This window comes from Schistocerca gregaria, chromosome 8 (genome assembly GCF_023897955.1).
Source record: "Schistocerca gregaria isolate iqSchGreg1 chromosome 8, iqSchGreg1.2, whole genome shotgun sequence".
In the NCBI taxonomy this organism is placed as follows: domain Eukaryota; kingdom Metazoa; phylum Arthropoda; class Insecta; order Orthoptera; family Acrididae; genus Schistocerca; species Schistocerca gregaria.
The window spans coordinates 265,685,070-265,710,063 of NC_064927.1; the positions used below are offsets into that span (position 1 = coordinate 265,685,070).

At 35.7% G+C, this 24,994-nt stretch overlaps 1 protein-coding gene across 6 annotated transcripts in view; it reads left to right on the top strand.

Moving 5' to 3' along the window:
• LOC126284374 (protein bric-a-brac 2-like) overlaps window positions 1-24,994 on the top strand; it is a 204,018-nt gene that overhangs the window by 123,034 nt on the left and 55,990 nt on the right. The window contains exon 6 of one of the 6 annotated variants that reach the window (XM_049983258.1): window positions 23,192-23,442. The exons of the other annotated variants lie outside the window; for them this stretch is intronic. Coding sequence (XP_049839215.1) covers window positions 23,192-23,442 — 251 coding nt within the window. The remainder of the gene's footprint in view (window positions 1-23,191; window positions 23,443-24,994) is intronic. 6 annotated transcript variants of the gene reach the window in all.

Below are 24,994 nucleotides of genomic sequence, written 5' to 3' on the forward strand. Positions count from 1 at the left end.
TGGGGGTAGCATACGTCACAAATATATTCAGTACATAATAGCCACATATAATTAAACAAATCAATTGAAAATATTGAACAAATAGTCCTGGTAAAACTATCTTCGTTCATTTAACATAAGAACATTTTTTTCTTACAATTGCAAATTTCTAATTCCTCAAATCAATCAAGCATCCTCTCTTTGGGCACATGGTGCAGAACCTCTATACTAACACCAATACCCCACACTATATATCCTTTTGCAGAGATGTGCACACTGAATGGTGTTTTATTCTGTGAGTATGCATGTTCCTTAAAACAAGTATCAAAGACGGGCTGTCGGAGGCAATGGCTACAAATCTCAACAACTTATGCAACCAATACTTACAGTAAACATGAAAAATAAAAGCTTTCATACAATTGTAATAGTGCTTTGCCCAACAACAATAATAGTAAGTTTAAAATTAGGTTTGTAAAAATCGCCTTGAACAGCTGTGGCATGTAATATTGACCAGTGCTTTCATAAAAAAAAAACATTACGTTTTGTTTCCAAACAATTTAAATAAAAAAGATGTCATTGGCACCAATTTGATCCTAAACAAAATACGGCTAAAAAGCAGTGTGTATAAAATTAAATTTAATAATGACTGGTTTTATATTGGCCATATGAATCCAGTCTTTTCATACTTGATTTAGGGAACATGTATGCTCCCGGAATAAAACGGCCTACAGTGTTTACATGGCTGCTGAGGGACATACAGTGCAGGATATTGGACATAGTATGGAGGTGCTGTGCGATGTGCCCAAAGGAAGGATGCTTGATTTATTGGAGGAATTCAAAATTTGTTGTTGTAAGAAAAAACCTGGGCTTATACTAAATGAACAGTGAGAATTTAATCAGTCCTATTTCTTCAATATTTTCGATGAACTTGTTTAATTATATTTGCCTAGTATATACTGGAGATATGTTTGTGATGTGTGCTGCCCCGTATGACTACAATCTACACTTCAGTCTTCCTGCATCCCTCTACTCATGTGTGCTTGATGTCGATCTCCGTTGTGTTCAGGTGTTGGAGGTGGTGCTTCATTCACACTGGCAGTCTATCAATCTTTGTTATTTAGTGCTTAAATGCCAAAATTTGTATTGCCTTCGACTTAATCACTACAGTGTCACCATTAGATGGTTAAATGTTTTTCTCTTATTTTTCCTTGTTCTTACTCCTGACTTTTATTCTGTGTTATTACAATTATATTTCTTTTATGTAACATGTTTATAATTGCACACCATTGCCTGCTTCCACCACAGTTCTTGTTCACCTTTCACATGCACACACAGCTAATAGTCTGCTTATGGATTAAAACAGGTCACAAACAAGTTCAATAGTTCTGGTGAATGCAAATAATTTAGGAGTAAAAGAGATTACTCACCAAATAGTGGAGGTATTGAGTCATTGGCAGGCACACACAAAAGAGAAGGAAAACGCATTAGCACACACACCTATAGACCCTTAACAATGCCAGTTGGTGCTCTGCTTATTAGTACTTTTATACTGATTTAATCTATGGTGAAATTGTTTCTTTCTTTTTATCCTATGGGTGTAGAATAACACTTCACCTCATTGGTGTGGCCAGCACCTTATTGAATTTGTCAGTTATAACTTTCATGTTATTAATTCCCTATGTTTGTAATGCCATAAAACTGATTATGTTTCACATTCATCTGACGGCTGCCTTTATTTTCCCGTACCAAGATATGCAGACGATGCAGTCTGACCTTGCTATCTTTACCATGATTAGTGTGTCATTAGTTCATGTACGTTACTTTACCTTGAAATATGTACATTCCTGAAGTAGTTTTCTGTTTCTGGTAGTTCTTTTAGATCTGAGAACAGTTGTGTGAACAGTTGAAACTAGTTATCAAATTTTTCTGTATATTTAGTGATCTAGACAATTTGCACAAAATTTCTTAAAAAATGGTGAAAATACTTAAAGTTGGTATCTTCATTTCCTAATGATGTCAGGTACTAATTTGCTGTTCTTAATACAGAAAAGTGAGTTTAGTTTCCAGCACTACTGTATCCCACATGCTATTAACCACTGACGTACCATCTGCAGTAGATCAATAATTACATGTATGAATTTTGTCTGAAGTGGGTGAGAAATTTCAAGGAAAATACAGTATACTCCTGATTATTGGGGGTAATATGGGGGAGAAGATGCATGAATAATTGAAAAGCGTAAACAATCGAGATATTTTAAAACACGCATTCTTTGTTCAAAAGTTTATCCGTGTTCTGTAAGCCTGTTTATTTCTTAAAAGAGCCTTGATGTTGCTCTGCTTCTGAGAGGAGTTGACATATTTTTCACATGGAGTTGCGAATATTTCTTGGAGCAATAATGTCATTGCACTGAAACCCTTGTGGTCCATATAATCTAAAAGAGTGTCAATACATTACAGTGTGGTACAGTGACTAACAAGGTTGCTGTTTTCATCCCCTACTTTCATACTCACTGACCTCGTCTTTGTTTCGAGAATCCTCTTATTGGGATGTGAAGGGACATTGTCAAGCAATAGAATAGCTTTCTGTGGCAACCCTAGAAATTGCTGAATTTGTACTGAATGTTTGTAGAACCAGTTTTTGAAAATTTCATTACCCATCCATGCTCCTCTCTTATTATAATATTGCACAGGGAGATCCTTAGCTGTCAAATCACTAGCAATTTCAATTTGTGGTTCGCAGAAGTATTAGTGGTAATGTAATGCTTACTTTAGACTTATGTTCAGGAGCACGAACTTTGCTCTTAAAAAGCAGGGCTTCTGGTTGGCAGACATTTCCAATAGAGACCATTTTCATCTGCGTAATAAATTTGCTCTGATGTGAAATTCCCTTCTTCCACAAATTTCTGGAACTCATCCTGGAGGGAATCAGCTGCTGCAATATTTAAACTAAGCCTCTCTCCTTGCACAGTAAGTTTGTGAATACTGTGACATTATTTGAAACTGGTTAGTCATGCAGCTGAGACACTGAATTTTTGCTCTGATCCTAGAGATTTGTGGAAAAGGGGGGGGGGGGGGGTGAGGAAGCTTTTCTGGCACACACTGCTCCTGAAAGAATGAGATCTCTTGCCCATTTTTGGTTAAACCATGCAGATGTACAAAACTAGAAACACATTTCCTTACAAAAATCCTGTTTTTTCTGCTTATTCTTTTTTAATGTCATGAACAGTCTACTTTCCAATACCATAACCAGCACTTAGTTTTGCAGTAGATTCCCCCTTTTCAAATCTTCCAATTAATTCTAATTTTTGTGTTAATGTCAACACAGATTTATTTCGTTTCATCATCATCTGTTTTACAAATTTCGATGAACTTGCTTCGTTGACACTTACGTGCCGATTAACTGAGAAAAACCGAGATTGTTTTCAATTTACACACAACAGGCTGGCCAATAATAATGGAAGTGGTACTGTGTTGTCATACGGCAGTTGTTTATTCAATGGCAGTGACACATATTGTCATATGGTGAGTTGTTTATTGCTGTTTGCTGGAGAAAAATGTCATATTTATTTTATGTTATTTTTTTAAATTCACAAGTAATATATACAAGAATAATCAGGAGTAACTGTATTAAGAAAAAGGCTGTTTGCTATATGTACATGTCTCGTTTCCTCAGTGACTTGGTAGGACCCCCCAAACCCGCCCCTGCCCCCTCTCCCGCTGCTTTCTTCTCTCTTTGGTGTTCTTTCCACCACCCACTACATTGCAAATTAAAGTGTGGGGTGTAATACTCACTTTGCTATTTCTGCTAGTAGAATTTACTTCCTTCAGCCCTTTGTTGTTGGATTCACTATACACCCCAGTTTTTGCTTAGTGATTGATAAGAGCACATAATTTCTTCTGTGGTAGCTTAATGTTTGTAGCAATACCTGTGTTTTTAAACAGCATAGGCAGTATTTGGCTTAGGATACACTTTAATATTAAATTTTGATATGAATACATATGAGAAAATCGGAGTTTCATTTAAGAGTTTGTTCAATTACGTTGATTCAAGAACATACTATTAGAAAACAATGTGAAATGTCATTAGTTGGCTCAGGGAAAAAGAACAAAGAAGGTTGTCTTAATTAAAATGTGAGGTCGGAACAGATATAGTCATGTCACAACATTAATGTTGTGTGGTTCTTGCAGTTTTTACTGACTGGTTCTTTGGGGCTCTCTTTCGAGGATCTCAACACACTTAGTCATTTCCTTGCATTCACTATGAAGGAAATGGATTTCAGTTATCTTTTATTAATAACTGTTTCTGGATACGGTAGAGTGAAAACTGGATTTTATGAGCATGGCTTGCAATAAACCAATATATTTTCGTACGTGGCTGGCGTATTCTTTGAACTAACACAGTGTCTTTTGTTATATTTCCAGAAATAGTTTACTGTATATCAGCCTTATTAAACACCTTGAGTCCCAACTATATGAAAACATGTATAATTATAAAAATTTTCACAAAAGTGTTATAATTGTAAGCAACAAATACAGAGAAAATTGGCCAGAAGTAAAAAATCAGAAAGTTGTTTGACTTTGGAACCACTAGTGCATACAGTTTCCAACCATCTGTCATTTCATGTAATATATTTGAAAGCAAATTTACATTTTTCTTAGACAAGAATCACACACATCTTGAAACTTCCATGAATTCATAATGCCTAAAACTAGCAAAATTGAGCCTAAAATTTAGTAAATTTTATATCAAAACTACATACAACACTAGTGGTTTCTCTTCACTCATAAAGCAGTAATAGACTCAAATTTATATTACAATGAAATTAGATGTACTTTCAATGCCAGTGATCTCAGTATGGCCACTATCAAAAAACCCTGCTTCACAATTTTCTACAATCACATCTCCATGCAAACTGTTGACTTGAAAGCCATAAATGACTGCTACAATGCACTACATTCGTAGAATTACCTCAGTATACTACTAGATGTCTGTCTTGCAGCAGCGTTGGGTGGTTTCATGATAAAGGCATTAGCACTTTAAAAAGAATGGGTTTCAGATGTAAACTATTGGTACACAAAGGGTTAATTATCTTCATGTGATTCATAACTCATAATTGGCCTTTATATGCTTATTTTTATCAACAAACACCTCATTTATCTTCATTTATTGGTGTGCAGGTTGGATACTTTTGTTACAACAAATACTTCAAGCAACAAGCCAACATTTCTTGACATACTGACATATTGAAACTTTTGTTGAGAATTTGAACATTAGCTGTGCTGGCACCATTCAGTCTTTTAGTGTCTGTTGGAATTATTATTGGTTTCCGTCTCATAATTATTGTATGATACCTTCTAAAGCTGTTGTTTGTTGGCAGTATACAGCATTTCAAGCCCAGGTATTAAATTACCACCACCTTCTGAAGCTTTCACTTGATCCTGTATTTTCCAGGACTATCCTCGTGGTGTCTCTACCTTGTGAATGTAATTGACATATTCCCTCTCAGAAGTTTGTTGTTTTTATAGTAAAATTTAACGGTTATGCTGTCATAGACACCTTAAGTGTTATTGTGTGTTGCGGTCACTTCAGAGTATCCATTGTATCATAATTCCCTAATTTGTAAATTGGGGGGGGGGGGGGGGGGTGCGTTTATGTAAACAGATCGAAAACACAAAACTGTGTTACACAATTTTTTGCTTTAAGTTGAGGGGGAAAAAAATAGGAAAGAGGCAAATTCTATACAAATACCTTGTCCTTTATGTTATGACATATTAGATACAGTTTGTGCAATTGTAGTCCTGAGCAAAAGCGTTATACTGCAATAGGGCTGTGTTATTACCACTAGTTGTGATAGTCTCCTCGTGCACCAGTATAAAGGGACACTTGTGTATTATCTGATTAATCATATATTCTAACTCTCATTGACATCCTGTGCCTTTCTGCTGTAAGAAGTGAGAGGTTTTAAATGACAATCTTATCAATGATGGAAGTAAATTCCTGATAAAGGTCCATGATAATGACATTTAACAGATGATTCTGTGTATCTTAGGAACTTTTTTATTATATTAATTCGTATTAAGTTAGCAGTCTTTCAATTTCTGATATGTTGTTGAAAGCAACTGTAACACAAAAAAGAAGTGCTGTGTATGCATTAGCAACTAAGAGCAATGAAACCTCACATATCAAATAAATAATATAAACTAAAGTTCAGTGTCAGTATGTAATCATTTGCTTAAATAAGACATCAACTACCAATTTAGCTTGAAAGTTTACACAGGTAAGAGTACAGGGGGCTCTTTTTTGTGATTTTCTGGTCTTGGTCTTATACAGAATTGCAGAAAGGTTAAATCTAAAATCACATCTGTTATATCAGGAAACATGTTAATAGTACAGTGAAACAGCATGCACATTAGATTAAGAGTTCAAATGACAGCACCAAGTACATATTGGGTCTAACTAAACATAATAATAAAAATTTATCAAATTTGCTACATGATCATATATAATTTCCTCCTTATTGAACCTTCATCTATTAACTCAATCACCACCATTCTGAATGGCTGAGGAGTGGTTTGTTGCAGTGTTGACAGTTTTACATGTAACAATTTCAAGTCCTACAGAATATTTAGAGGTGTTCTTTCAGTGCTTTGTGCTGCACTTCCATATCTTCACTTGCCTGAAATTGTTCAGGAATTGCTGATGGTGCAATGCAGACTGTTTGTCTCGTGTTCTCGTGGTATTTGTTGGACTACTCTTCTGCTGACTGGGCCCCAGCAATGTCGCTGGTGACTGCACTTGCTACTGATCATTCTGCAGGTGTTCTGTGTGTTAATTACTCAGGTTACCTCTCAAGATAGTGGCTGTCTCTCCAAAATATATCAATTTCTTATTCAAACAGTTTACATTTGTTTAGTGTTTTACATATATACATTTTTGGTACATTGTTTGGCAAAATTTAGTTTTGTATCAGTCTTTTATGATAAGCAAGAATAGTTTTTGTAGTTGTAACAGCATGAATGATATTTGAAATGAAGTAAATATGCATACTATATTTAGTTACACTTCATACATGTATTTTTCTGTCAGTACATTGTTACATTATCTTTCAAAATATTGGGGGGGGGGGGGGGGGGGGTGCACAATGAAACACACACCTGATTAATGGTCTTTCTCTTTCTGCTGGAACTTTTTACCTGTGTAAACTATTGAGCCTAAGTGGCAGTTGACACATTGCTTCACCATATGATTTTCTATAGACTGACACAACTTAATTTTGGAAGTTCTAGGTGTTTTCACTGTTGCCTGGTAATGAATACATGGTACTATTTATTTTTATATTACAGATTGTAGACAGCAAGATCCAAAACACATTACATGAAATAATATAACAAAAAGTCTTCGAGCATTTTAGATGGGATTATTTGTAAAATTGACAATCATTTCTCTTAACCCATCTATTGTAGCTTATGGGGCCAACCACTGTATAAAATAAGCGTTTTATAAAATTTTATCATGTGTGTTGCATGTTAACTGAAGGTGCACAGTCGTGTTGTCATTCAGTTACTTTTCTAAGTTTCTGTATTTAATGATATTTTTTCAGTATTCCTAAGTTTACATAAGCTAGAGATAACACTGCCATTCAGTATTTGTGATTTGTATCAGAAGAGTTGCATACGCATTATTTCATTTCTATAAGTTGCAAATTATGTCTCTGAGTTTGTGGATAGAAATTTAGGTGTTACTTAAAGTTACCATAAATTTATGTATGTAACTCATATTGTTTTACTGGAGAGGTAGCAATTATTAAAGCATTTTACTGATTACTGTTGATTTCACAGTACCATTTTACATCAATTCGTAAAGTTCGGATTCCAGATCAAAAAAATGTAAGAGTGAACACAGGAAAAGTAATTTCGCTGTTTGAGCTGTCTTAGATACAGTTGCAATATTTTGTTAAAGCACATATGGATGCTGCTTGTGTTAAACGTGCTTTAATATGGAAGCCGCATTTTAAGGTCAATGAATAGTATTGAGACAATAATTAATTGCTTACTTAGAACTCGAATGACCTTATCCGTAACAGCAATGAACACGTTGAAATTCAAATTGGTCAGTATCTGTTACTAGTAAGCTGCAGAAGACCCAACAGTTACAGAATGTGGCTTCATTGTAAGTGGGTAGAAACAAGTGCAGAAAAATTTTATTTGATAAAAAAATCTAACCAGATAAATCTTGTACTTGTAAACTTCCTAAATTTAATTATTTTGTTTGCTTTTAATGTAATTAGCATGTATCTTTCACTTGGTAATGTTCAACCATGGGTTCCAAGTACAGTTGCTAATTATTTCTTAACTTACCATTATTATTATTATTATTATTATATGGAATGTGTTTACAGAAATTCTATTTCCCTGTTGGGCATTTATTTGTTTATAATTGTGATATGTCACAATAATGCAAATTCTGTGATGAAACAACAAACTAACAGTACAAAAAAGACACCTGCAGCTTATAAATGAGTGGCATATTCACACATATAATAGTTGAGAAAATTGTAGCAGTAATTGATCTTCATTTCACCACCACCACCACCACCACCACTACTACTAAGAGCCTCCTTTCTCCTCTTGTTCTCTTTCCTGCTTTCTGTACATATCTCTACCCCTCTTTGCCATGCATATCTTCCACTTTTCAATTGCTGGAAACTTGTCTCCCCCCTCCCCCTACATCCATTCGCCAGGCTGCTGCTTATAGTCAGTATAACTGTGGGCCCAAAGAGTGTGCGTGCACGAGTATAAGAGTGCCTAGTACTGTAAAAGACGGAAGTTGATAGCAGTAATGGATGCCAAATGTGCATCTTTAATAGTGAGTGAATACTTAATGCAGGGATTGAAAAAAAAAGTTCAAATACAGCTGATGCTACATCAAATGTGTGTCCAACTGTTCTAATTTTCCTGCAGTTACAGGTAATTATCTGAAAGGATTGAGTGTTATTTCTGAATTGCTTTAATAGGTGATTTCACAATGGTGCAGTGAAACAAATGAGTGTTATCTGAAAGTTTAAAGAAACAATGGACAATGGCTTCAGATCTTTTCCAGATGAGAAAAGCCTAAAAAAAATAAAAATAGTAATGGGAAATGATGTCTGTATGGTATTTTACACAGAATTTGAGCTGATGATAGGATGTGGTTGTATATTCACTTAGAGTTTCTATTTTTACAAATGACCATATTTGGGACATAACAGTAGATTCCAAGTACTCCGCCTAAATAATTTTTTACTGAGATGTAAAGTAACTGGGGAGAGAGAAAATTTGTGTTTGAGTAATGAATAGTAATTGACATGAAATACAGATATGAGCTGTTTTATGGATACAGTAGATACATATAACATGTGGATATTCAGTGAAATAATGTATACAAAAATTATACACTTGAGAATGTGCACAATAATTGGAGGGACAATCTAGAACAACAATTGAGGTGCTAAATGTTGCCTGAAAATAGTTACTCTTATTAGTATTTTCGTGGTCAGTGAAGGTGATACAATTTAACTTTTTTTAAAAAAAAGGTTTTTATATCAGATGAAGTAGTCAGTTACTCTTTTTCTCTCTTCCAAACTACCTCCCTCCCCCCCCCCCCCCCCTCTTTTCTCTTTGCACATGAGTATTACATACGAAGGTACATTTACAAATGGTGGAGAAATGATATTGCGCCTAAGTCTTAGTGACCTGTCATCCGAAAGTGACTTTGTGGAATCAAGAGAAATTCCTGCTTCAGTAGTGTTATACCACTACGTTCAATATTTCCTGCTGCATGTGATTGCTACTTCTCCAGTTCTTCAAATATCTTGTAAATTATATATGCCCACTTTATTTTTATAAATATTAAAATTTGTGTGTTTCTTTCCCATAATCTGATTTAACCAAAATTCTGTTTCACTTTAATAAAACCATTGTGTTATGCAAGTAATTGTCTTATCATGCTATGAATTATTTGTGGTTACACTGAAGGGAATATATGAGAGCAGATGATCATGAATTGATAAAACCAGATGCAGTTATAAAACCGAAAGGACTGTTCTCAGACAAGATAAAATGACAGTAGTGGTAAAAAAAAAAAAAAAAATTTACACTTACTCATTATCAATGGGGAGCAGAGATCCTTCCTTTAAAGTTTTGAAGAAAGGAAAGGAAGATAAGGGAATTCTGAAACAAGGCTGGAAAATGGAAGAAAATGAGAATAACCTGTTCAGAATGTCGAGACTCATAAATCATATTCCAATGTCGTATTAAATTCTGTCCTATTTAAATTCTCTCCATGGTTTCTTATAAAAATATCTGTAGTTTTTAAATATTGGAATTCAGAACCAACTTTTCACATTAAGGAAATACTGAACTTCCAGAGAGACTGTACCTGTACTAGGCAACTGATTTCAGAAAAAAAAGCTAAGCTTCTTTGAAGAATCTACCAGAGTAATATGGTGATTTCACTAACTGAAATAAAGACAGTAATTCAAGCTTTAAGAGTCATTGAATTTTCTCTGAGAGCTGAGGAGGTAACTCTGGAAGGAAATTGTTCAGGATATAAGGGAATGGTGGTGATGTGAAGTTATGAAAAAATATAAATGCTGTCAGTTGTTTTGTAGTAGTGTATATCTCCCTTCCACTATTATTTTTTCGAAATTTATAGTTTTCGTGTGTCTTAAATAATTTTTTTTTACTGTAATTTTGAATCTCAAAAGCTGTTTCATGGTTATCTCTGTTCATGCCACTGTAATAAAGGCGTGCTAAATTTGTGATGGGGAAGAAATAATTGTCAAGTACGTCTATTAAAAAGTGCTTTTGGAAGAAAATTTATAGAACTGAATGTATATATAATTTCATTAATGATATTTTAGTTTTCATTCTTTTATGTACTTAAATTGTTTTGGAATGAGGAAGTCGTTTTGTGCAGAATCTTAACTGAACAGTCATTGTTTTATATAATTTGTTATGGTAGTAAACAAATGAACTGAAAGACTGACAGTTTAACTTATAAAGAAGATATTGATGTGATATATTGTGGACAGTAAATTTTAATATTTTATATATTTTGTACCTAAGTAGATATGTCAGATTGAAAATGTTAGACATATGAGTGAAAAGTTGAACTTTTGTACATAACTGTTCCAAATTTTATCAGTTATTTTTCATTTCATATGTAATGTATTGTCTTCTTTCTTTATGTGTAAGGAGTAACTGTTTTATGTACATATTGTTGCTATATTGTTGCAGACTATAATGCAACTGTAAATAAATTTTTAAGATATTCTTAAAATGTTTTTTCAGTTAATTATCCATACTGTGAAAACTCTGATATGGTTATGAAGCTATCTTTCAACAAAGATAGCTTGTTTAACATGGTCCGATGAAAGTAATGTAAATTTTAGTAAGAATTATCACTTTTCACAAGAGCGACAAAAAATAATGGTAAATACAACAGTGCAGTTAAAATTTGACTTAAAAGCATAAGAACAAACCATGCACTGAAACGATACTTGCCGATGATGTCAGCAGTGATTGAACCTCAAATTATTTATATCTGTAGTAATATTTTACATGTTTGATTCACGAAATAGGTGGGAAGTGGTTGAAGTTCGTATTGCTGTAGACTCCCTTACTGTAGAAGTGAACATAAAGTTCCTGACCATTTGTAAAATGGACAGTCATCTTGAAAGTATCGAACAAAACTATTAGTACTTTAAAAGTTGGCACATCAGCAGTCTATTGATCGAACAATGCGTACAAACCCCAACAATTAGTAAATTTTTTTGTGGTCACTGTCATATTTCAGGCAGGTGCACGACTTTCAGTTTTTGCTTTGTCTATTGATTCATAACCCATATCAAACAATTAAAACATCCATCTTTACTCGCTGGTTACGTACAGCCTGTTAAATTATTTGTGTAAACCAGAGATTGAAATTGTTTCTATTGTTGGAAAGTTAAAGCAGTTCCAAAAGATTATCAGGTGAGTAAACAAAATATACCAGGACTTCAAACTGGAGTTCACAAATTTATTTTAAAAGTGCTTTTATCAGGTCGAATAAAACACAGCTTAATTATTTTGTTTGTTGCTCGTTTGCGCCGGAAGTGTAGACCGTATCGATCAACTTATATATCCAAATGGTTGTTTTTCTAGTCATGGCTGAAGATGCGTTTGCTATACCATTATTTGTATGTCTTTTATTATTCCACTCTTGGATCCTGTGTTAAGAAATTCTATTAGTATGCTTCTGTAGTTCCCCTTAGTCATTAATATCACAACAATCCTAAAAAAAAACTATAAAATTACAGAAGAACTGTTTGACTGGGCAGTACTTGATTTTAGGATGTGAAATTCCAGTACTGCTGATGCACACATTTGAATGTAAAAGGAAATATTCCTAACTGTTAGTTTTTCTTCAGGGAGTAATGGGGTGTGAGATGGAAGAAGGGGTAGTTCATTTGGAGCACATTTTGAAAAGGACCCAACTGTCGTGGGGACAAGAGGAGATGGGTTTTGTTGTACATCATACTACAAGGATGGTAAAGGAAAGATATTGTTTTATCAATGCACACTGCACTATTTGTGCTCATGTTGAGAATTGCCTGCAAATTTGTGTAACACAGTATTTATCTGTAATTTTTTTTCTTGATTTTATCATGATTTTTATGTAGAACTACTTCCCTAAAACTGGTGGACCCATTTGCTGCATATCTTACTGCATTGTTACTAAAGCATTTGTGCACATATTATGAACAGAAAGTCTTCTAGCACTTGAGGTACAACCTCCATGTAGCATGTCCTGTTGCATTTTAACTGACAAAATTGCATAGATGCACCTGAACAACTGTTCAGATATTCTGTGAATGTGTGCCTGTTTATTAAGTATGTGTGGCAATTTATCAAGTATTTTGAAACTCAAGAAACAAAGATCTTTCCACTTCTGTCTGTAACAGTATGGATCTAGTGAATAAAGAGAATGGGCTGGATTTCCAGACCACGTATGCATTCAAAATCCTCAAAGATATACATTTAACAACTACTTATCATTAAATTAAGGTGATAATTGAGGCATAAAATATGTTCAACATCTTGAGTGATTTGCAAAATAGCTAGAACTAGGGCAAACAGAGTTTTTCTCAATAAGAGAAACCACAGACACACCGTTCGCAATTACAGCCTTTATTTTAGAATGTTCTTCTTGGGACATGTTTTTGGTATGCAAGCAGTTAAGCAGATGTGTTCAGTTTGTAGACTTATTTAACATACAGTAAAAATTTTGTAGGTACTTTTGTAGGTCTGTTGATGTGACTTTGTACTTTGGTGGTTAATTTTTTGTTGGATTTTATCAAGAGAAACCTGTTGCTGTTCTCAGGATATTTTCCTAGTCCAGAAATCAGAAACATAGTGATAGTTCCACCCATTAATATTTTTACTGAAATCGTTTCATCCTCTTCTGCATGAAGTAATGCACTACTGTCTTCAGTGGCCTTAAAAATAATGTTCCAGTCAAATACTCCAGCATAAAAAATGCTCTTATTGGAGAAGCACAATAAAGGCAAATATGTAATGTCTAACTCGCCTCTCACTCCCACAAGCTCTCCTAGCTGTAAATCACTCAAACCTACTAGTTAATTGCAGTTAAGTCACTCATACCTGTCCATTTCCACTTGTGCATTCTCTCTCACTCACTCACTCACTCACTCACTCACTCACTCACTCACTCTCTCACTCACCCCAACTCATCGTCATTATCTCTGTGGCTCTCGCCCTCACTGTTTCCTTCAGTCTGTCCTACTACTGTCTTCTCTCACTGTCACTGTCTCCCTCTTGTTCTCTCTCTCTTACTGCTAATGTGTCGTTCATTCCCCCTCTCTGCTGCCTTCTCTCATTATCTCATTATCACACCTGGCAGAGGTGCGGCTCTTATAGTACCCCACTTTTCAGTCAATATTTTAAAACAAGAGCATATTTGGCTTTTTGTGCACCAGTAGGAGCCTTTTTCATTGGTTCCCTTCTTTTCCCAGCCACAGCAGGACATGTCACTCATATCAAAAGAACTTTGTGGGTCAATAAAATTTTGATATTTACTTATATGCAATTCATAAAATAATACCAAATCTAAATTTACACATCAGACTTAACATGCACGAAAAAATTGCATGTGCTTCAGTACTGCAACATGGGGCTACCAGAACCCTTCTGATGATAATGGGGACACTTAACAGCACATTTCTCCACACCATGTCACTTTATGACCATGTTTCTGCCTCACACTGTACTTCTACACGCGTATTTTATGTCTACAAGTAGAGTAATTTTGACCCTCAAGCCATTTTCCATGTGTGGCCGTCCAGAAATTTGTGGCAGGTTTTGGTATGATAAAATGGTCAAAAGATCCCTTTTTGTGGTTGGGGTTTTCTGAAGAACCACCCCTGGACTAATGACGCCTCCATAATCCACTTAAGGGCCACCAAGAACCAATTGATATGCGCGATTTGCCTAAACAGAAGAAAGTGTGTAATATTCATACTTTGTCCCTGTACTGTAAGATATTGACACTTGAGATGACTCCTGTGCTGGCTATCCAAATGGTCCCTAGCCCAAGGGCTATCCAAAACACTTGACCTTACCATTCTGTCACCATTAGAACCCAATGTATGAGCCCCAAACGAATGCTGTTTTTATGCATGGTGTTTTAGAACATATTAGGTAGTGCATGATGTCGCGTGGTACCAGTTCATGAAGTTCACAGTAAACTTTATCACAGTCTATAGTATACCTGTAATCCCAACATTCTATAGTTTATATAAATATGAATCAGCAACTATTACTGTGGTGTAAGCAGGAAAGTGGCATACAATTTGCTTGTTACTGTGGCATGATTAGGAGGTAAACATGGCTCTTTCATACTGCTGTTTCAAATGTGGAAACCGTCAACCTTGCAGTTTGGCATCCTTACTTAGCTGAAGCACAGTGGACTATTCTGCAGTTGTTTTACACCATTTTCTGTATAGCTCAACATTTTAATTTTAAATATTTGGAACAAAGTTATCGGATTGCTGTGAGAAAATAGTTGGTTGGTTAAATGAAAGCAAGCAATGGCAAATCTGGTAAAATTGTAAATTATCAGCATATCTGTAATTCGTAACTTCCAGTGTGCTACTGACAAAGATTGAATTTCTTCAATATAATTTGCCTGGAACATCCTTTAAAATATTCCTTCCATATCATTTGTCTGCAAGTTCTTTGGTGACTTCATTATTTATCAATAATTCCTTTTCATCTTCTCTCTGCCCGTCTACTCTTATCCATCCCTTCACTCCCTCCTCCCCACACGGCCGTTTCACACTCTCATACCATATTTTGCAAAAAGTATAGCAATATAAGTGGACTAAATAGAAAAGAATTTAGATCTACCATTTCTCATGTTGGTGTAATGTTTAGGTATAGAACCAAAAAGTCAGTAATGTGCATTACCCTCTTTTCAAAAATGCTGTTACTGTATTGTATTTGAACGTTTGGTATTAGCACTATTTTGGGTTATTATACTAATCTCGCCATTTAATTGGACATTGATATTTCTGACACTCTTCACAGCAGATAGTCTGAAAAATAATAGATTTTGTTTTTGGTTTACTGACTATATTGTGAGAAGAATAAACCAGCTTCTTGTGCTTTTAAGCTAAGTGCTACATTGCACTGCTTTTGTATCCTATGGTTTATTGAGTAAAGTTTTGTTCTATGCATATTGCAAGAGAATAAATGACCAGAAACGTGAGAAGGCTAGTATTTCAAGGTATGCTGGATTAGTCAGTATTAAGGGACTAATTTTATTTCTCTCCAGAACTCATTTGTTATCTGGAATGTATTAGCAATTTTAAGGAAACGAATTTTGAAGAGAAGAATGATGTGCCATTGACTTCATAAATAGATTGTCAGACTAAAGAGTTCTGCAGAATAATAAAGAACTCTTTAGTTTAGTGCCATTGATATGAGAATAGAAAGTCCTGTGTAGAGTACAAACAACGGAAGGAGTAAAGTTAACAGCGCCTCAAGTAATTAAGGTACTGAAGGGTTTGATAGGTATCTAATCAGCATTTTCGATGTTAAGTTTCGGATGATGTCAGTCTTGTTTGTACACCCATGACCACCCAGCTGTACAGTGAATTGTTGAATTTACTCCTTCCATTATTTATAGTAATGTTGAAGATAATCTTACCAGGAAATGCAGCCATTCACCCTGGTGGGCTCTCATTTGCAAGTTATCGACGAAAAAAATTCAGAGTTAGCATAATGGCTAGGACACGGGCTTCACATGCAGGTTGTGGATTCGAATTTTGCTAGGTGCATTAAAAAAAAGTTTTAATCTCTATGGAGATGACTTTGATCATTACGTTTATTCATTTAATTGGGTTAAGTGTTACTTTTTAATTTCTATTCCTTTGTCATATCACTGTAATTATAACATCAATTTTTTCATTTAAAGACAAAATAAAACAATGGTGGGAACTCCAGGTAGGAAAATCGACAATGTAGGAAAAGATAGATTGCTACTTCCCATACAGATGACATGTTAAGTTGCAGACACACACAATTAAAACACATTTACACATAAGCTTTTGGCCACAGCCTTTGTCAGAAAAAGAGAAACACTCGATTCATTCAAACAAGCAAGTACACCTCCAGCAGCTTGTCTCAGAATTTATTCTGTTCCGAGCTGCTGAAGTTGGTGGTCATGTATGTTTGCTTGTGTGAATGAATGGTGTGTGTTTCTTTTTTTTCTGCTTAAGGCTGTGGCCAAAAGCTTAATGTGTAATTGTCTTTTAACTGTGCCTGTATGCAATTTAACATGTCGTGTGTGTGTGTGTGTGTGTGTGTGTGTGTGTGTGTGTGTGTGTGTGTGTGTGTGTGTGTGTGTGTTCCTACATTGTTAATGAAGATCTATTTATATTGACTCTGCTGTGGTGTGAAAAATGTTTCTTTTTTTTTCGTTACAGCTTGTGCATTTTTTGATTTTATCCACTTACAAACTTAAAATAAAAATTCATATTGCGCTATAGACAGAATAATGCATATGAAGATTTAAACGAAAGAAGGGGATTATAAGTAAACCAAAATTCAAGCAAAATGAGGAATAGAAACAGTGAATGCATTAATGGTGAAGAAGTGAAATCGAAATTATTGCATAAAATTAATTAAGATCTTGTGTCTAAGTGGCAAAAGATGATAGGGTCGAACAGTGAGAGCAAATGAAAAAGTTGATGCAGTGTTTGAAACGAAGTGACAAAGGAATAGAAATAAAAAGTTACATGTAAACCAATTAGCTGACTACAAATAATGATCAAAGCCATTCTGATAAAGATTTAAAAATAAAAATATTTATAACACCTGAAGACCCACAACTTCTGCATGTGAAGTCCTTACTGTATACATTACTCCTAGGCAACAAGTGCATACAGAACCCCCCCTCCAGCCATTGAGCATCATGCAAAATTCAGATTGCCCTGCATCGACTACTCGCAAACTAGGGCCACCGTGGTGAATAGATGCATAGTGTGATACCCATTAACTTAACCTACATCACTGTATAGATCGCTTTAGAAAGTCGACTCCTCTGCTGGGGTCTCTCCTTGTTAGTGTTCTGTTTTTAAATTTTCGTGTTTTGTTTCACATTGTTAATCTGTTCGATGAATTAATGATGTTGCAGGATTGTCTTCTCTACAAAATTAGTTGTTTTTGTCTTACAGGTGCAACTTTTTCTTCTTCAACAGCACTAAACAGCTGTGCAATGAGTGAGTGTTGTTATAGGCAGTAATTTAAATGTAAAATAACAAATGACCAGCAAGGAATGATACTAAAATTGATGTATTCTTGCAACAGAAACATAATATTGTATTCTGTATGACTATATTACTTTCGCCCAAAACTTGGCCACAATGCATTTTCTGTTCCTTGGTTATGTTCATCTTCTGTGCAGGAGGCTGGACACTGTCGCCATTGAAGCATATGATGAACAGTCTGGTCTTCTCCACAGTCATGCTAATCATATTGCCAAATTAACTTTTTATCTGCCAGTTCCTGATCTGTCTGTTCAGGGACTTTCAAATCGTCCATTTCTCATTATAGCCAGGAAGTAGAGTTTCTGGAACTGTTTTCCAGCCAGGGAGGAGGTAGATCATAGCCCCACGTGGTTTAAACCCAGCTTTTTCAGCAGTGGTTCTAAGTGTTGTTGATGTTCTTAGGACTCCTACTTGATTTCAGTCATTGTGGGTGTGATTTGTGACAGAGAATGTCTCATCTGCCCCACTTCCTTTTTGTCTTTGCTATTTCTCTTCGAACAGGAGGCAGTGAGTGCTATTCGGTTCATAGTGTTTCAGATTGACTACCCAACTATGATCTGGCCCGTTTCCATGAAAGATTGTTCCTGGTGGAAAATTTTGATTTGCAGTCCTTGAAAGTAATAGATATATCGAATTTCACTCCTAGATGTTTTGGGGTTTCATACTGTTAGTTAGATGGCTGACCATATCAACTTTAATTTGCGACGAGCATCTTTGTTCCTCAGATGAAAACCACACACATCTTTGTGGGATTTAGTTTAATTTGCTCTGTGCTGTAGTTAAGAGCACTCATGAGGGTGTTCTCCACTGATTCAAATGTGCTCCGAGTGGCTAGAACAAGGTCATCGGCATGCAAAGGAACTTCAGATTGACTACCCAACTATGATCTGGCCCGTTTACATATTTATTTTTCTGTAGACTCCATTGGTTATGCTGGTTCTTGGAAGTCAACAGAGAACCTGCACTTCCGCAAAAGAGTGGCAAGCCTAGTTAGTCTGAAATCCTCAGTTAGGTTTTAGATCATGGTCAGTAGTAACTGGTGAATGAAAGTGTCATACACTGCTGATATGTCAACTAATACTACTACTGTCATCTTTAAGAGCTTCAAACCTGTCTTATATAAACTGGGTGACATTTAGCAGCTGTCAGGTACAGCTTTTGCCAGGTTGAAGTTCAGGTTGCTGAGGTATAAGTAAGGAATGAGAATTACAGGTGAGAGGTGATTTAAAATCAATCTTTCTAGCAATAGTAGTGTGACTGGTTTAAAATTCTTTGGATTATTTCCTTCTTTACAAGGTGTCAGCAAAGCAATCACTCAGCTCCTCCACCATATCTTTTGGCCATGGCTTTTGCTCACACAGTTGTTGAAAAGTTGAAGAATCCTTTTCTTTGTTGTTAAGCCAAAGTATTTAATTTACTTTATCATCCAAGCTTGTATATCACAGCCTTCTCAAATTCTTCCATGCTGAATGATTATGTGAGGTCACTAATCTCTTTGCAGTTTCTGTTTCTGTGATTTGTGGGTTGCCTTCCTGTTCAGCAGTATCTGATGTGGTATTTTGTTGGCAGTCGTACTATGATGTGCAGTGGTCTTTGTTGGATCATTGCTTAAGTGTCACAGGATTCTCTGAGCTTTATGGCCAACTCTTTTCAAATACAAGTTTTCTGTGGTTTTTATCTACTTATTGCTTTGTCTCTCCCTTATAGAGAAAATGATATTGTTTTGTGCTTCCATAGTTGCTTCACTGAAAGGATTTTCAGATATGAGGTCAGGATTGTAAGCTTGCCTCCACTTGCCATTGTTATAATATCCATGCAGTTTTGCGTCGTGGAAAGATACAGACATTACTTAATGAAATCAAATGTCCTATGAGATTACTACACAGTGACCAAGCAATCGTAATCTAAAGCTGTTGGAATTGAGGCTTATCTTTTTCTCATTGCCCACGAAGGCAAAGAAATGAAATTTCATAATGCCTTTTAATTTTTGGGGGAACTGAATCTCTGGTTTGGCTAGAATGCAGATTGTTCAATATTACATATCTGATGAATTGTTACTGGGGATAAACATTTAATAACATTAATATTATTTGACCATTATCTATCACAGTGACTCTATAAAGCACATAATTATTTGTACATTTTTAATTTTTACTTCAAAAATTCTACACCATGGCTTGTTATTAAATTTTGTGTATCTTTGCTGGATATGCCAAAAAATCACCTCATTGACTGTCTGACCATTCCTCTATCATTATAACATGCTCATTATTGATCTACCTATGTAATGAGTAAGTTGATGCTAGCAGAAGTCTTCAGTTGGAACTTCTTTTTTTTATAGCTATAACATTGTTGATGGTGTTTATGGTATAATATGGTGGTGGTGCTCTTCAGATATTTTAGAAAGCTTGAAGCAAATACTAGGTGATAAGATTTCTTTCATTGACAATGATTTGACGTTGAAAGATTGACTGGTGGGGGTGGAAGGGGGGGGGTGGATGTGGGGAGAAGAACTGAGAATGAAAATAAAAATATTGGAGCAAACGAAAACCAATAAAGATAATTTCATTTTGTATATGTGATTACCAGCAGTGCTTGATGAGCGAGGTGATCACCTAACACAATGACTTAAATCTAGTAGTTGTAACTCCCAGAGTCATTGTATTAGCATTCACTGTCTCATTTCTTGTTTTTTGGTTATTATTACTCTTACTAATTTAAATTTCTTGGTTTTCCATTTGAGAAGTTCATCAGAATATCACATTTCAAAGGATTTCACTATTATCTTTTTGGCAAAAATGGTGAGAGATCCACAGAATGGTAACACCTTTTTGATGAAACTCAACTGTTTGGTTAACATGAGAAATGAAATTATTACTGCTCTCTGTGAAAAGCTGTGTAGTCATATTATTCCTCTTCTTAATTTTTCAATATGTGCACAAATGACAGAAATAATCAGGAAAAAGTCCTCAAGCACTACTTTTGCTATTTTTCCCCCTTGGTTCTTCAGAAGTTTCATGTGTTGTATGTAGTAATTCTTTACCTAGTGAATAAGGGTGGACTAACCCTCTTGGAAAATGTTCAGATTAATTGCACCTGTAACACTGAGATCTGTCTGGGCATTCACATGATGATTTAAGGAATTTGTGGAAAACGTAAATCGGAATAGTTAGTCAAAAATTTCCTCCTTGCTCCTTCCTTCTCTTAACCACTGATTGTCTTGTTCAGAATGAATTGTTACTGCCATTATTGCTAAGAAGGCTTAATGATTTGGATTATTTCTCTGATAGCCTCAGTGGAAATTCCCAATCTTAGCAGTCTCAGTTCTTTCCTGAAACAGACACACTGTGGTTGATGATGTAAACAAAGTGTTAGATCCATTAGCCAAAATGGCTTCATGAATTTTTAAAATTTTGTGCATCACAGATTTCACTAAATGCTTATTTACTGTTACGAAAGTGTTCTGTGAATTGTCAGAAGGAAAAATGTTCAGTTGTGATTCATGGGTGGTCCAAATTTAATCATTAATTTTGTCTGTTGTGCAGTCAAATGCTCCTTGTAGATCATCAAGCCCTCCCTAAGAGACTTTGCTTTCTTCTCGCTTAAAATCTCGTGCAGTTTTCATCTATTGATCTTGTTAGGCTATGGTCCTTTTATTTCTTTAACATGCTATGTACTATTCAGTTATGCTATATTTTGTAGCCTTTCTGATAACTGCTTTAAAGTTGTGGTAACATTTAACAGTAAGCACTCATGATTTATGCATATGGCACTTATGCATCAATGGTGCAGTCAACCAACTAATTATTAATGAGTCTGAGTGAGTGAAGTTCAGTTATGTTTGTTTACATGCTCCCTTTGCTTAGTCAGGGAAGTTTGACGAGGTAGTAGTTTCAGTAAGAATTTCTTATTTGTAAATTGAAATGACTGAAACTGCTCTGGTTTATTTCTAAACTGATTCAACCAATGACGAACTATAGTGTCTTATATTTTAAGTGTTATTGAAACCTGACACTTATCTCTGTTCCATCTCCACTGGGTTCCTTCAGTATTTAGCCAGAACTAGTTTGTTTCTCACATGCTAAGCCAGCACAATAAAGCCTCGACAAACATAAAAACCTTCATTTATCAAAAAGCTATTGGGAGTCACACGGGGGATATTTCAGGGAGGTGGGAATCCTAGCAATACCAATATGTTTTCAATAATAAATACTGCCTAGTGGGGGAGGCGGGTACTGTACACAAAAAGTAAATACTTGGTAATTGTTGTTAATATTCATTAAGAGTATACTTTTTTTGAGTTATTGATGTGTAAGAAGGCTCCAGAACATGAAAATATCTTTTAATTCACTCTTAGTAATACCAGCTCATTTCCAATTATGTGCATTAGTTACTTTGTAACCACCACAAAAAATGTTAAAAAATTCCAGTTTCATTATACGTGACTTTTATTCACAGCATACATTTTAAAGAGAAACTTGTGTGTAGGCAGGGTGTCAAACCAGAAAATATTCAATATGATGTACCTTGTGGAAAGCCACATCTACTACTAAGAGTCACTTGGGTTAAGTTAAAAGTTAAAACAATTATGGAATCTTGCAGAACTACTCATTAGAAACAATAAATATTTTTTTTTAAACGTAAAGTATATCGTTGATATTGCCTAAGGTTAAAAATAAACAAATGCTTTCTCTACATATCTGAGTGTTAACTAAAAAAAGACCACTGTCATTAAAACAGTTATAGTTGAAAATAAAAATTCCAGCTAACATGACACTCAGCATTTGGTTTGCAAACCTGATGGCATGCATATGGTGATAGTTCCTTTCCCAGTTTCTCACCATGTGTACTTATGTGAATGGGGTTTATCTATTACTTAATCAGAGGATGACTCATACAGTTGAAATTTGCTCTTTTGTGCAATTGCTCTGAAATGTTGCAGTGCAACTTATCATTCAAATGAGAGGCTGAAGGACAAAAATGGAAGTGGCACCTAACTACAAAAGCCATGGCAGAATTTAATCTCATTGTTGCGCTGTGTCAACTAAAACCAGTAGAGTAACATCAGTGGATACTTGTTGTGCTTGACATGTATTAGTGGTAGTCAAAATTTTTATCTTTCTTCTTTTCTGTAGAAAGCAAATCATCTTTATTTCATGCCACATCTCAGTTTCTGTTGCTTACAAATTATTGTATATGCATGCAGTCCTGCTATACCACTTCACAGTTGACCACCTAGCTTTGTGTGTTAGTGCCTTTTGGTTGCATGCACTGTATGTACTGGAAGAAATGGCCCCGTGAGCCGGTGCGGGTGCCCACTAACGCAGTCGCTCTGTGGGCAGTGCTGCAGTATGCTCTGCCACCGTCGCCAGCATCTGCATACGCCCACTTCCTGCACTGGGGGGGTATGGCAGCTGTGAGGCCACCACACAAGCAGTATGCCCCCCACGCACTCGACCAGGCTGTAGAAGACTTCCGCAAAGGAAAGTTCGCATCAATCCGGGCTTGTGCCCGCCATCACGGTGTACCAATGACCACACTCCACTACCGCGTCAAGCTGAAACTGAAGGATTCAGCAAATGGACATGCTAAGGTAAAGTTGTGGAAATGAGTTTAGTTAGACTTGCCAACATCTTTGTCAAGTTACGGATTTCAAATTTGTGGTTTTTGTCTATAGAGGTTGCAAAAATATCTTTGACATGTTTTTTTTCTTTTTATTGTGTTTAAAGACTTAGTATGGGTCAAAACTAGAAAAAAACCTGTGTAATCATACGTTTAAAAACACAGATACATCAAGTATGGGCCATATTGCTAGTGTCAAGTCTTTTCTCTGTACAATGGTATGGGCTGTCAAAAACATAATTTCACTGCTTGTTTTTTGGTGGTTTTGTTCGTCCTTGCATTTAGGCCATTAGCTACAGTAGTGTTATTAATCATAGCACTTAAAACTGTTGGCAGAATCTTCTGTATTGAAGTCGTACTGGTATCACCATAAAATTAGTGATTCTGTGTGCCACAACAAAATAAGTATTAAAATGACTTCTTCAAGAAATGACAAATTCCATTGGTTTAGCTAATGATACTGATCAACAAGTCGTTATTCAGTCAGTTATGCTTTCCAGGCATAAACTTACTGGACTTGCACAGATATTCTCTCTTGAATGAATATGGAATTAATTTTTTATACTTTGCATAGATTCAAGACAAAACACACTCAAAAATGCCTACAAGGAAATTTGTGGTGGGGAATGTGCTATACTTGCTACACTTTCAACTGTAAATAATTAAGATTTTGTGGACACTATAACTGGCCTGGTAGAAAGTTCTGACTGATCAGTTGCTATTATTCTTATCTGTGACTTGGTATGTGGCCAAACCAAGCAAAACTCTGTTGACGAATGTGTAAAGCAGTTAGAAGTTGAAAAGAATTTTCTAAAACAAATGCTCTTGTGAAAAATTCCTCAAATATTTGTGTAAAAACTTACAGGAATAAATTTTGTTTGCAGCTTGTTCCTGTTCCATCAGTCGACAGCGGATGTTTTAATGATAAAGACCTGTCCGTGTCCTTTCTTTCTTTTAGTCACCAGTGCCAGAAAAGCTTTTCCGACCATGCGTTGCTAGACGACTTTCTGATTTTCTGTTGCCTAGGTCAGTATCTCTCTCTCTCTCTCTCTCTCTCTCTCTCTCTCTCTCTCTCTCTCTCTCTCTCTCCCTCTCCCCCCTCTCTCTCTCCCTCTCCCCCCTCTCTCTCTCCCTCTCCTCCCCTCTCTTCCCCCCCCCCCCCCCCCCCTGAAAATATGTAATTGCTGTGCTGAAACATCCTGTGTATCTATAATTATCACTTGGTTTATGCTGTTGTGCAGTAGTAACCAAATGTAGCCAGTATTACAAAGACATTATTAGTACCAATTCCGTTTCTGTGCCAGATCACGACCTGTTCACTCTATTCTCACATGGGATCATTCCCATTGTGGAACTCTAATATCGGACACGAGAAATCAAATGCCAGTTGAGTGCTGTCTAAGTATTTGAAATTGCTGCTGTCATCACAAGACTGCTTTGATTCTATAAGATTTCACTTCTGTGGTAGCTGCATGCACTGTCAGAGTATGTCGTCGTATTCCTTGCTGCTCATTTCTAAACAA